This window comes from Natator depressus, chromosome 2 (assembly GCF_965152275.1).
Source record: "Natator depressus isolate rNatDep1 chromosome 2, rNatDep2.hap1, whole genome shotgun sequence".
Classification (NCBI taxonomy): domain Eukaryota; kingdom Metazoa; phylum Chordata; order Testudines; family Cheloniidae; genus Natator; species Natator depressus.
This window is the reverse complement of record NC_134235.1, coordinates 63168451-63182399: the sequence shown is the minus strand read 5'-3', so window position 1 is coordinate 63182399 and position 13949 is coordinate 63168451. Positions and strand designations below refer to the sequence as shown.

The window sequence follows — 13949 nt, the reverse complement described above, 5'->3', positions numbered from 1 at the left end:
TTTATTAGGGTCTGTGAGTGTGAGTTTAATCACATTTAGTTTCTAGTTGTTACCAGATGCATTATTGTAAAAAAGGAACAGAACAGCAAAAAATTAATGAAAGAGAACATTTGAATTTTGTGAAACACAGGAAAATCTGGCTGATGCATGTCTGTCTCATTCGTTCTGTGGGCTTGCTAGTTGTCATAGTTAATGCAGAGTGTTTTAAACTGATAGCCTAAAGCTGTTTCATTTACTGTAGACAAATATTTTTCCAGTGTAGCTGAGCTAAAATCTATTATAAGGGATGCCACAAAATGCCAAGAGATTTAACTCAGGATCTATTTTATCCATCAGTGAACAGATGTTATCAAATCAGGGAATACCTTGGTGATGCTTTTTAAATATCTGTCTTCTCTAAAGAACTTCACCAGAATAAATATCTGTTTCCTTGTACATGAAAAATCCCAGGCATATCTGCATTTCCTGTGGTCTGAAGATAATTACAATCCTTTACGTCTGCTTTGGCCTTAGGAACTCCTTCACAGATATTCTACGGGCTATTCTGTTGTCCTTGGAAGTTCTCATTGAAGATCAAGAGCTTCAGATAAACGGCTTCATTTTAATTATAGACTGGAGCAATTTCTCCTTCAAGCAAGCCTCCAAGCTCACGCCGTCCATCCTCAAACTGGCCATTGAAGGGTTACAGGTATGTTGAATGTGGGATGCAAGCATGCACTCAGTTAACTAGGTTTTGTCATTGTAGTCAGGATAATATTTCTCAGAAAACAAAAAATCAATACAAAATTTCAACTGAAAATCATTTGAGTATCATCCAGTTATAGCCTAGCCCAAGTTTCAGATGTTTATTTTTGATTATCTATTGCTTTCATTTAAACACTAAATCATCATTGCCTCAAGCCTGTATTACTTACTGTAGCAATTAGAAGAATGTTTAGAGATTTGAGAATTAATCCATTTAAGAGTTCCTGGGGATTAAAATCCCACAACTTCTGCCTTATGAAGCATGCCATACATGTGCGGGGTGCATATGTATGTGCAGGGTAGTGAAGGGAAAGGAAGGGGGAGTAGTTGTTATTATCAGGAGATGGAAATATACTGCCAAATCATACCCTCAAATATATATGGGTTTGGGGGGTAATGAGGAAGAGGGAGGGAAGACCCCCTGTGGGAATCAATGTACTGCCATTCAGACTTCCCTAATTTCCCGCAGAAGCCCTCCAAGCATGATAATACACCAGACATTAAATTATGTTACGGTCCAGTTCAGAGGAGGTACGTGCATCTGACACCTGTAAACAAACAGGAACAAGGTAAAACTACATGAAAACCAGATCTGTATACAATGGGGCCATAGCATTCTTTAAAAGAGCTGTTATAAAGGGGATTGTGATCAACTGTTCTCCAAGCTCACTGAAGGTAGGGCAAGAAGTAATCAGCAATCTGCAGCAAGGTTAAATATTAGGATTTTTTTTAAACTGTAATGGTAGTTCAGCTGTGGAATAGGGAGATTGTGGAATCCCTGCCATTGGAGGATTTTAAGAAGAGGTTGGATAAACATCTGTCAGGGATGGTCTAGGTCCTGCCTCAGTGCAAGGTGCTGGACTTGATGACTTCATGAAGTCCTCTGTCTGGCTCATTGGCCTAACACCCTTACTTGGATACTTCAAGAAACCTTTTGTTCCCACTCCAGGGTTCTGTCTACTTGATGGCTCTGTAATAAAGTCCATATGAACTCCCCCTACTGGGGATATATTACATTCAGTCTGCCGGTCTCTTAGGTATCCTCTCAGGACCTTTCACAGGCTTCTTCCTAAAGCCCCTCCCAGGACCTTTGATTGGAGAGACCCAAAGTTCAAACCCCTTTACCAATCTCTCTCTCAAAAAAGTGAGCCACACCCTACTCTTTCCCAGCCTGCCTCATCATGGAGACCCAGTACAGGTCTAACTCTCCACCAGTCTCCCTTAAATTCAGAAAAGAGAGCTGTCCTTGTCCACTTTCCCAGCATGCTTTTCTGAGAGGCCTACAATTTTCATGTGCTTTGGAAATTGCAACCTCTTCTCTTCCCTCCTGAATGCCTTTGTACTGGGTAGAAGCTAGGAACAGGCCAGTGCTGGATCCAGACCCTGTCTTAAAGGGTCAGCATGCCCCATTACAGACCCCTAGGTCACCTTGTTTGTTTCTGTTCCTGTAAAGAATGAACATAACTCTCAGAATTAGGTTTCTGGTGAGAATGTTCACAGAAAAGGCATTTAAAATTAGATTTCTGCAAATATTTTACAATATTAGCAAGAAATTAGGTGTTTCTGTGAACAGTTTAGGTACTTACATGGCTCCCACTTTAGCATCTCCCTCCCAAGTATTTATGTAGCTATCCTCACAATACCTTCTGTGCTATGGGGAATTAGTATTATCCACAATTTTACAGATAGCAAACTAAAGCAAAGAGAGATTAAGTGATTTGCCCAAAATTACACAGGATTGAACCCAGATTGCCTGAGTCCTAATCTAGTGCCTTAATCCAAAGCTTTTTATTACAGGTTCTGAGGCTGCATTATTTTCTGATAAATCCCTGTGTAATGTGCAAGGATTTCATTTGTTTATCTACAGGCTGCCAGTCTTAGTGGCAGATGATTTCTTAATTTTTTTATTTAAAAAGAACACACAGATGATTGCAATAAATATATGTGGAAATAAAAATAACTGTTTCTAGAACAAATTAAAACAAGGGGAATGTGTCATGGACTGTGCAGACCACTGGAGGATTCCATTTGCAATGGTAATTGTAAACGCTGCAATTTGGATTGCAAATGCTGGAAAACAATGCCTTGATGCGTCCTGAAGGTTACTACACCTCATGACTTCCAAACAACCATTCTGTTCATCTCACCCAACCAAAAAGTAAAATTGTTCTCTTTTTTGTTGAACATAATCTACCAATCTGACACGAACCAGTACTGGGCCATTCATCTGACATCAGAATAAAGGAATCAGGAACTTCTTTAGAGCATTCAGACATATGAATTGCAAAATCATTGTGGAGATTGTAAGTCAAATGCTCTTATATAAAATACAGACTTTTCAAGTGACTGATTTCCCTGTTTAAAGAGTTTCAGTAACTTTTTCATTTTAACATACCTGTCACTATCCTAATAAATGTTTTAGTTGCTTCAGATGGTTTTTTAAATATAAGCAAGATCTATATTAGAGGGGGAAAGGGAGAGAACCACTGTATGAGTGTGTTGCTTCTACTTCAGAGGGAGCCTGGATTCACAGATTCCCAGGCCATAAGGGCCATTGTGATCATCTATTCTGACCTGTATAATACAGGCCATAGAACTTCCCCAAAATACTTCCTAGAGCAGATCTTTTAGAAAAACATCCAATCTTGATTTTAAAATTGTTAGTGATGAAGAATCCACCATGAACCTTGGTAAATTGTTCCAATTGTTAATTACTCTCACCTTTAAAAATGTATGCCTTTTTCCCAATCTGAAAGGAAGTACTTAGGAGGTTCTAATCTCAAGGTTTATCATGTCCACAAAATATCTGAGTGGTTTTAGAGCTTTGTAAATATCTGCAGCCACTAATTTCCACATGCAGATGTTCAACCAGGCAGATTAATGGAATATACCCATTCTCTTTTTTAAGGAACAATATTGGACCAAACTTATCCCTGCATCAGGCCAGTGAAGTGGATGGAGTTATAGCAGGGATTAAATCAGTTCATTATTTTATTATTACATATGGGGTTGAACCCAACTCCTGATCTCTACGGAGCTTCAGATATGAATTTTGCAGATTCTCTTCCTAATTGGCTGAACCTAAACTCCAAATCTGAACCCTCTCTCTCTCGTCTTAGGGAAACTGATCTGGATACAAACTCAGAGCTTTGGGCCCATCTTTGTTTGAAATCTAGGATTATTGAAAAATAAACATTAATTGATTGAATAATATTAGTCTATGTAATAATGTTTCTTGTCACCTTTAAGATGCATCGTGTTCTCCATCCTGGTGAAAGAGAGCTGCTTGTCTTTGCGACTCAGCCCTTTTAGTTTTTCTCAATCTGCTCCTGCAATGCAACAACACTAAGTAATGAGAATGGATGTTATTCAGTGCACATGTTAATTAATCCCATTCTGTAGAACCTCCTCTAGTTATACCTAATATGCTTGATAGTAATGAAATTATTCATATATAGATGTTATGCAGATTTCTTATTTATGAAGATTTGCAGATGTACAAATTCCAGTTAAAACTGAAGTTGGCCTGAAATTACATTTTGCTCATTTTCCCATTGTTTATTGGATTTCTCTGTATGTAAGATCACACCGGTGAGTTCATTATAGCTCTACAGGGCAGCTCTCCTCTTTCTCAATTACCCTTTTTAATTACCTAAAATAGTGCTAGTATCACCATCTTAAACAAGGGTCGTTCTAATGCTAAATAACTGTGTGTACAGTGTGGCGCTTTTAATTATACCTCAAATGTGCAAGGACAAATGTGTTCTAAGCAAGGCTCTGATTAATGAAGTCCACTCTTTCATAGTGAGGAAATAGTTGCTGTATGTCTTAGTAGATGCTCTATTTCTTTCTAGAGTTTTTCCATTTTCTATTTCTGTTTCTTTCACTGATGTCTGGGGGAAGGGTAGATCTTAGAGAAAAATGGCCATACAGAGGCAAAGGGGGAAAAGATGATATTTATACAAAAACAATTTACTATGCCAATAACTTGCTGGATTTTGATTTCTATTTGTTGTTAGCATTTCTATGTGAACAGCTTTCCCCCTTCACAGCCTTTCTCTTTCTGATTGCTCCTGCTGTGAAGTCATATTTCCATGTCTGTGATGTTGGTCTATTAATTATCCCTAAGGTTGTGGGCGATATTGACTGTAGTTTCAGTTAATCGGAGATTAGTTCATCAGGGTTTACCTATAACAACATTTCTTTAAACAATATGTTCGTGGATAACTAAAACAATTCCAAGAAATATAGTGAACTGTGGAAAATAGTCACCACAATCCTTTTTGTAGGGGCACACGTTTTGGAGTGTTCCACTGAAAAGACCATGGATGCTTAAGAAAATTAGGGCAGAGGTATAGCTGCTGCAGTGAAGCTGTACTGGGTGCAAGGAGAACTACAGAGATTTCCTTTTCCCTGCCCAGCATTTCTGCATAGGGGAAAGAGCATTCCTAGGCACATTGACCATCCCAGAAGGGGTATGGGTGGATGGACTGGGGCTATGGCCCATTCCCTGTGCACAGGCAAATGCGAAAATAAATATGTCTTTGTGGCTACTTTTTTTCTGAAGGTGCATGAAGGGTTGCCAGTGATATGGTCAGGGCTGTCCCTAGGTGGGTGCGGGGCCCGGGACAAATAAGCTTCCTTGCTAGTCTCCTCACTGTCCAACCGGCGTGCCCGTCCACCGAGCCCCTGCTCGCCTCCTCACCCCACCGCCACCCGCCTGCCACTTGCCTCCCCACTAGTCTCTTCACAGTCTGTCCGGCACCCCCGCTACACCTCTCTCTCCTCGCTTTCCACCCAACTGCTTGCTTCCTCACCCTTCTCCTGCCTTCCCACCTGCCTCCTTACCCACCTGCCCGCTGCTTGCCTCCCCACTAGTATCCTCACTGTCCGTCCAGCACCCCCGCCCCTCTGTCTGCCTGCCCACCGCTCTCCTCCTCACTGTCCACCTGCCCTCCTGCCTCCTCACCCCCGCCCACCTGCTGCTTGCCTCCCCATTTGCCTCCTCGCCCCACTCAACCATCTCCCCACCCATCGCCTCACCTGAATATCAGGACAAATGGCATCCTGATTGTATATCAGCTGGGATGTGGGACAAAGGGCTAAATATTGGGACAGTACTGATTTTATTGAAGTGCAGGGCTCCCCAAAGTGTGGTGCCTGAGTTGGTTGCCCTGATTCACCTTACCCAAGGGACGGCTCTGAGTATGGTCATCCTGGAGACACTGAGCTTTCTTCTGCCATATGCAAATACAATCCTCCTGCCAGGTGGAGCCAGCAGCAACAAGGGCTGGGTTCAGTATCTAGGGGTTCCTTTTCAACAATACAACACAAAACCAGCTCGAGCCCCCACCCAGTGACCTGGGATAATTACACACCACCCCTGGGTGCCTCTAAGAGGCAATACTTCCCCTCTCACAAGTACAGAGTCTGAGTGTAGCAAAAACTTTTAATAAAAGGAGGGAATTAACTCAGCATTAATTTGGGAAAACACCGCAACTAGGGTTCATAAACACAAACCATGAGCAAAATACCCACCCCCAAGTAAGTTGAGCAGCATCTTTTTCCCCTCAGGGTCTTACAACCCAAAAGTCCCCTTAACGTGCCTGTCCCTTCTCTGTACTCCACTCACAGTTGCTGTCCTTGGCCGGTGCACCCCCAGGGTTCAGAGGTCCATTCACAGAGTTCACCTCCCATCCTGTGTGAAAGGCAGGGGGTGGTAAGGAGGCACCTTAATGCTGCACTCTGAGAGGCCTACAATTTCTGCAAATATTTTACAATATTAGCAATTGTAAAATACAATATTTTACAATATTAGCAAGAAATTAGGTGTTTCTGTGAACAGTTTAGGTACTTACATGGCTCCCACTTTAGCATCTCCCTCCCAAGTATTTATGTAGCTATCCTCACAATACCTTCTGTGCTATGGGGAATTAGTATTATCCACAATTTTACAGATAGCAAACTAAAGCAAAGAGAGATTAAGTGATTTGCCCAAAATTACACAGGATTGAACCCAGATTGCCTGAGTCCTAATCTAGTGCCTTAATCCAAAGCTTTTTATTACAGGTTCTGAGGCTGCATTATTTTCTGATAAATCCCTGTGTAATGTGCAAGGATTTCATTTGTTTATCTACAGGCTGCCAGTCTTAGTGGCAGATGATTTCTTAATTTTTTTATTTAAAAAGAACACACAGATGATTGCAATAAATATATGTGGAAATAAAAATAACTGTTTCTAGAACAAATTAAAACAAGGGGAATGTGTCATGGACTGTGCAGACCACTGGAGGATTCCATTTGCAATGGTAATTGTAAACGCTGCAATTTGGATTGCAAATGCTGGAAAACAATGCCTTGATGCGTCCTGAAGGTTACTACACCTCATGACTTCCAAACAACCATTCTGTTCATCTCACCCAACCAAAAAGTAAAATTGTTCTCTTTTTTGTTGAACATAATCTACCAATCTGACACGAACCAGTACTGGGCCATTCATCTGACATCAGAATAAAGGAATCAGGAACTTCTTTAGAGCATTCAGACATATGAATTGCAAAATCATTGTGGAGATTGTAAGTCAAATGCTCTTATATAAAATACAGACTTTTCAAGTGACTGATTTCCCTGTTTAAAGAGTTTCAGTAACTTTTTCATTTTAACATACCTGTCACTATCCTAATAAATGTTTTAGTTGCTTCAGATGGTTTTTTAAATATAAGCAAGATCTATATTAGAGGGGGAAAGGGAGAGAACCACTGTATGAGTGTGTTGCTTCTACTTCAGAGGGAGCCTGGATTCACAGATTCCCAGGCCATAAGGGCCATTGTGATCATCTATTCTGACCTGTATAATACAGGCCATAGAACTTCCCCAAAATACTTCCTAGAGCAGATCTTTTAGAAAAACATCCAATCTTGATTTTAAAATTGTTAGTGATGAAGAATCCACCATGAACCTTGGTAAATTGTTCCAATTGTTAATTACTCTCACCTTTAAAAATGTATGCCTTTTTCCCAATCTGAAAGGAAGTACTTAGGAGGTTCTAATCTCAAGGTTTATCATGTCCACAAAATATCTGAGTGGTTTTAGAGCTTTGTAAATATCTGCAGCCACTAATTTCCACATGCAGATGTTCAACCAGGCAGATTAATGGAATATACCCATTCTCTTTTTTAAGGAACAATATTGGACCAAACTTATCCCTGCATCAGGCCAGTGAAGTGGATGGAGTTATAGCAGGGATTAAATCAGTTCATTATTTTATTATTACATATGGGGTTGAACCCAACTCCTGATCTCTACGGAGCTTCAGATATGAATTTTGCAGATTCTCTTCCTAATTGGCTGAACCTAAACTCCAAATCTGAACCCTCTCTCTCTCGTCTTAGGGAAACTGATCTGGATACAAACTCAGAGCTTTGGGCCCATCTTTGTTTGAAATCTAGGATTATTGAAAAATAAACATTAATTGATTGAATAATATTAGTCTATGTAATAATGTTTCTTGTCACCTTTAAGATGCATCGTGTTCTCCATCCTGGTGAAAGAGAGCTGCTTGTCTTTGCGACTCAGCCCTTTTAGTTTTTCTCAATCTGCTCCTGCAATGCAACAACACTAAGTAATGAGAATGGATGTTATTCAGTGCACATGTTAATTAATCCCATTCTGTAGAACCTCCTCTAGTTATACCTAATATGCTTGATAGTAATGAAATTATTCATATATAGATGTTATGCAGATTTCTTATTTATGAAGATTTGCAGATGTACAAATTCCAGTTAAAACTGAAGTTGGCCTGAAATTACATTTTGCTCATTTTCCCATTGTTTATTGGATTTCTCTGTATGTAAGATCACACCGGTGAGTTCATTATAGCTCTACAGGGCAGCTCTCCTCTTTCTCAATTACCCTTTTTAATTACCTAAAATAGTGCTAGTATCACCATCTTAAACAAGGGTCGTTCTAATGCTAAATAACTGTGTGTACAGTGTGGCGCTTTTAATTATACCTCAAATGTGCAAGGACAAATGTGTTCTAAGCAAGGCTCTGATTAATGAAGTCCACTCTTTCATAGTGAGGAAATAGTTGCTGTATGTCTTAGTAGATGCTCTATTTCTTTCTAGAGTTTTTCCATTTTCTATTTCTGTTTCTTTCACTGATGTCTGGGGGAAGGGTAGATCTTAGAGAAAAATGGCCATACAGAGGCAAAGGGGGAAAAGATGATATTTATACAAAAACAATTTACTATGCCAATAACTTGCTGGATTTTGATTTCTATTTGTTGTTAGCATTTCTATGTGAACAGCTTTCCCCCTTCACAGCCTTTCTCTTTCTGATTGCTCCTGCTGTGAAGTCATATTTCCATGTCTGTGATGTTGGTCTATTAATTATCCCTAAGGTTGTGGGCGATATTGACTGTAGTTTCAGTTAATCGGAGATTAGTTCATCAGGGTTTACCTATAACAACATTTCTTTAAACAATATGTTCGTGGATAACTAAAACAATTCCAAGAAATATAGTGAACTGTGGAAAATAGTCACCACAATCCTTTTTGTAGGGGCACACGTTTTGGAGTGTTCCACTGAAAAGACCATGGATGCTTAAGAAAATTAGGGCAGAGGTATAGCTGCTGCAGTGAAGCTGTACTGGGTGCAAGGAGAACTACAGAGATTTCCTTTTCCCTGCCCAGCATTTCTGCATAGGGGAAAGAGCATTCCTAGGCACATTGACCATCCCAGAAGGGGTATGGGTGGATGGACTGGGGCTATGGCCCATTCCCTGTGCACAGGCAAATGCGAAAATAAATATGTCTTTGTGGCTACTTTTTTTCTGAAGGTGCATGAAGGGTTGCCAGTGATATGGTCAGGGCTGTCCCTAGGTGGGTGCGGGGCCCGGGACAAATAAGCTTCCTTGCTAGTCTCCTCACTGTCCAACCGGCGTGCCCGTCCACCGAGCCCCTGCTCGCCTCCTCACCCCACCGCCACCCGCCTGCCACTTGCCTCCCCACTAGTCTCTTCACAGTCTGTCCGGCACCCCCGCTACACCTCTCTCTCCTCGCTTTCCACCCAACTGCTTGCTTCCTCACCCTTCTCCTGCCTTCCCACCTGCCTCCTTACCCACCTGCCCGCTGCTTGCCTCCCCACTAGTATCCTCACTGTCCGTCCAGCACCCCCGCCCCTCTGTCTGCCTGCCCACCGCTCTCCTCCTCACTGTCCACCTGCCCTCCTGCCTCCTCACCCCCGCCCACCTGCTGCTTGCCTCCCCATTTGCCTCCTCGCCCCACTCAACCATCTCCCCACCCATCGCCTCACCTGAATATCAGGACAAATGGCATCCTGATTGTATATCAGCTGGGATGTGGGACAAAGGGCTAAATATTGGGACAGTACTGATTTTATTGAAGTGCAGGGCTCCCCAAAGTGTGGTGCCTGAGTTGGTTGCCCTGATTCACCTTACCCAAGGGACGGCTCTGAGTATGGTCATCCTGGAGACACTGAGCTTTCTTCTGCCATATGCAAATACAATCCTCCTGCCAGGTGGAGCCAGCAGCAACAAGGGCTGGGTTCAGTATCTAGGGGTTCCTTTTCAACAATACAACACAAAACCAGCTCGAGCCCCCACCCAGTGACCTGGGATAATTACACACCACCCCTGGGTGCCTCTAAGAGGCAATACTTCCCCTCTCACAAGTACAGAGTCTGAGTGTAGCAAAAACTTTTAATAAAAGGAGGGAATTAACTCAGCATTAATTTGGGAAAACACCGCAACTAGGGTTCATAAACACAAACCATGAGCAAAATACCCACCCCCAAGTAAGTTGAGCAGCATCTTTTTCCCCTCAGGGTCTTACAACCCAAAAGTCCCCTTAACGTGCCTGTCCCTTCTCTGTACTCCACTCACAGTTGCTGTCCTTGGCCGGTGCACCCCCAGGGTTCAGAGGTCCATTCACAGAGTTCACCTCCCATCCTGTGTGAAAGGCAGGGGGTGGTAAGGAGGCACCTTAATGCTGCACTCTGAGAGGCCTACAATTTCTGCAAATATTTTACAATATTAGCAATTGTAAAATACAATATTTTACAATATTAGCAAGAAATTAGGTGTTTCTGTGAACAGTTTAGGTACTTACATGGCTCCCACTTTAGCATCTCCCTCCCAAGTATTTATGTAGCTATCCTCACAATACCTTCTGTGCTATGGGGAATTAGTATTATCCACAATTTTACAGATAGCAAACTAAAGCAAAGAGAGATTAAGTGATTTGCCCAAAATTACACAGGATTGAACCCAGATTGCCTGAGTCCTAATCTAGTGCCTTAATCCAAAGCTTTTTATTACAGGTTCTGAGGCTGCATTATTTTCTGATAAATCCCTGTGTAATGTGCAAGGATTTCATTTGTTTATCTACAGGCTGCCAGTCTTAGTGGCAGATGATTTCTTAATTTTTTTATTTAAAAAGAACACACAGATGATTGCAATAAATATATGTGGAAATAAAAATAACTGTTTCTAGAACAAATTAAAACAAGGGGAATGTGTCATGGACTGTGCAGACCACTGGAGGATTCCATTTGCAATGGTAATTGTAAACGCTGCAATTTGGATTGCAAATGCTGGAAAACAATGCCTTGATGCGTCCTGAAGGTTACTACACCTCATGACTTCCAAACAACCATTCTGTTCATCTCACCCAACCAAAAAGTAAAATTGTTCTCTTTTTTGTTGAACATAATCTACCAATCTGACACGAACCAGTACTGGGCCATTCATCTGACATCAGAATAAAGGAATCAGGAACTTCTTTAGAGCATTCAGACATATGAATTGCAAAATCATTGTGGAGATTGTAAGTCAAATGCTCTTATATAAAATACAGACTTTTCAAGTGACTGATTTCCCTGTTTAAAGAGTTTCAGTAACTTTTTCATTTTAACATACCTGTCACTATCCTAATAAATGTTTTAGTTGCTTCAGATGGTTTTTTAAATATAAGCAAGATCTATATTAGAGGGGGAAAGGGAGAGAACCACTGTATGAGTGTGTTGCTTCTACTTCAGAGGGAGCCTGGATTCACAGATTCCCAGGCCATAAGGGCCATTGTGATCATCTATTCTGACCTGTATAATACAGGCCATAGAACTTCCCCAAAATACTTCCTAGAGCAGATCTTTTAGAAAAACATCCAATCTTGATTTTAAAATTGTTAGTGATGAAGAATCCACCATGAACCTTGGTAAATTGTTCCAATTGTTAATTACTCTCACCTTTAAAAATGTATGCCTTTTTCCCAATCTGAAAGGAAGTACTTAGGAGGTTCTAATCTCAAGGTTTATCATGTCCACAAAATATCTGAGTGGTTTTAGAGCTTTGTAAATATCTGCAGCCACTAATTTCCACATGCAGATGTTCAACCAGGCAGATTAATGGAATATACCCATTCTCTTTTTTAAGGAACAATATTGGACCAAACTTATCCCTGCATCAGGCCAGTGAAGTGGATGGAGTTATAGCAGGGATTAAATCAGTTCATTATTTTATTATTACATATGGGGTTGAACCCAACTCCTGATCTCTACGGAGCTTCAGATATGAATTTTGCAGATTCTCTTCCTAATTGGCTGAACCTAAACTCCAAATCTGAACCCTCTCTCTCTCGTCTTAGGGAAACTGATCTGGATACAAACTCAGAGCTTTGGGCCCATCTTTGTTTGAAATCTAGGATTATTGAAAAATAAACATTAATTGATTGAATAATATTAGTCTATGTAATAATGTTTCTTGTCACCTTTAAGATGCATCGTGTTCTCCATCCTGGTGAAAGAGAGCTGCTTGTCTTTGCGACTCAGCCCTTTTAGTTTTTCTCAATCTGCTCCTGCAATGCAACAACACTAAGTAATGAGAATGGATGTTATTCAGTGCACATGTTAATTAATCCCATTCTGTAGAACCTCCTCTAGTTATACCTAATATGCTTGATAGTAATGAAATTATTCATATATAGATGTTATGCAGATTTCTTATTTATGAAGATTTGCAGATGTACAAATTCCAGTTAAAACTGAAGTTGGCCTGAAATTACATTTTGCTCATTTTCCCATTGTTTATTGGATTTCTCTGTATGTAAGATCACACCGGTGAGTTCATTATAGCTCTACAGGGCAGCTCTCCTCTTTCTCAATTACCCTTTTTAATTACCTAAAATAGTGCTAGTATCACCATCTTAAACAAGGGTCGTTCTAATGCTAAATAACTGTGTGTACAGTGTGGCGCTTTTAATTATACCTCAAATGTGCAAGGACAAATGTGTTCTAAGCAAGGCTCTGATTAATGAAGTCCACTCTTTCATAGTGAGGAAATAGTTGCTGTATGTCTTAGTAGATGCTCTATTTCTTTCTAGAGTTTTTCCATTTTCTATTTCTGTTTCTTTCACTGATGTCTGGGGGAAGGGTAGATCTTAGAGAAAAATGGCCATACAGAGGCAAAGGGGGAAAAGATGATATTTATACAAAAACAATTTACTATGCCAATAACTTGCTGGATTTTGATTTCTATTTGTTGTTAGCATTTCTATGTGAACAGCTTTCCCCCTTCACAGCCTTTCTCTTTCTGATTGCTCCTGCTGTGAAGTCATATTTCCATGTCTGTGATGTTGGTCTATTAATTATCCCTAAGGTTGTGGGCGATATTGACTGTAGTTTCAGTTAATCGGAGATTAGTTCATCAGGGTTTACCTATAACAACATTTCTTTAAACAATATGTTCGTGGATAACTAAAACAATTCCAAGAAATATAGTGAACTGTGGAAAATAGTCACCACAATCCTTTTTGTAGGGGCACACGTTTTGGAGTGTTCCACTGAAAAGACCATGGATGCTTAAGAAAATTAGGGCAGAGGTATAGCTGCTGCAGTGAAGCTGTACTGGGTGCAAGGAGAACTACAGAGATTTCCTTTTCCCTGCCCAGCATTTCTGCATAGGGGAAAGAGCATTCCTAGGCACATTGACCATCCCAGAAGGGGTATGGGTGGATGGACTGGGGCTATGGCCCATTCCCTGTGCACAGGCAAATGCGAAAATAAATATGTCTTTGTGGCTACTTTTTTTCTGAAGGTGCATGAAGGGTTGCCAGTGATATGGTCAGGGCTGTCCCTAGGTGGGTGCGGGGCCCGGGACAAATAAGCTTCCTTGCTAGTCTCCTCACTGT

At 40.8% G+C, this 13949-nt stretch overlaps 1 protein-coding gene across 2 annotated transcripts in view; it reads left to right on the top strand.

Annotated features, from left to right (window-relative positions):
• CLVS1 (clavesin 1) overlaps positions 1–13949 on the top strand; it is a 141730-nt gene that overhangs the window by 44092 nt on the left and 83689 nt on the right. For both annotated transcript variants that reach the window (XM_074944330.1, XM_074944331.1), the window contains exon 3: positions 514–688. In XM_074944330.1, the coding sequence (XP_074800431.1) occupies positions 514–688 (175 nt within the window). The remainder of the gene's footprint in view (positions 1–513; positions 689–13949) is intronic.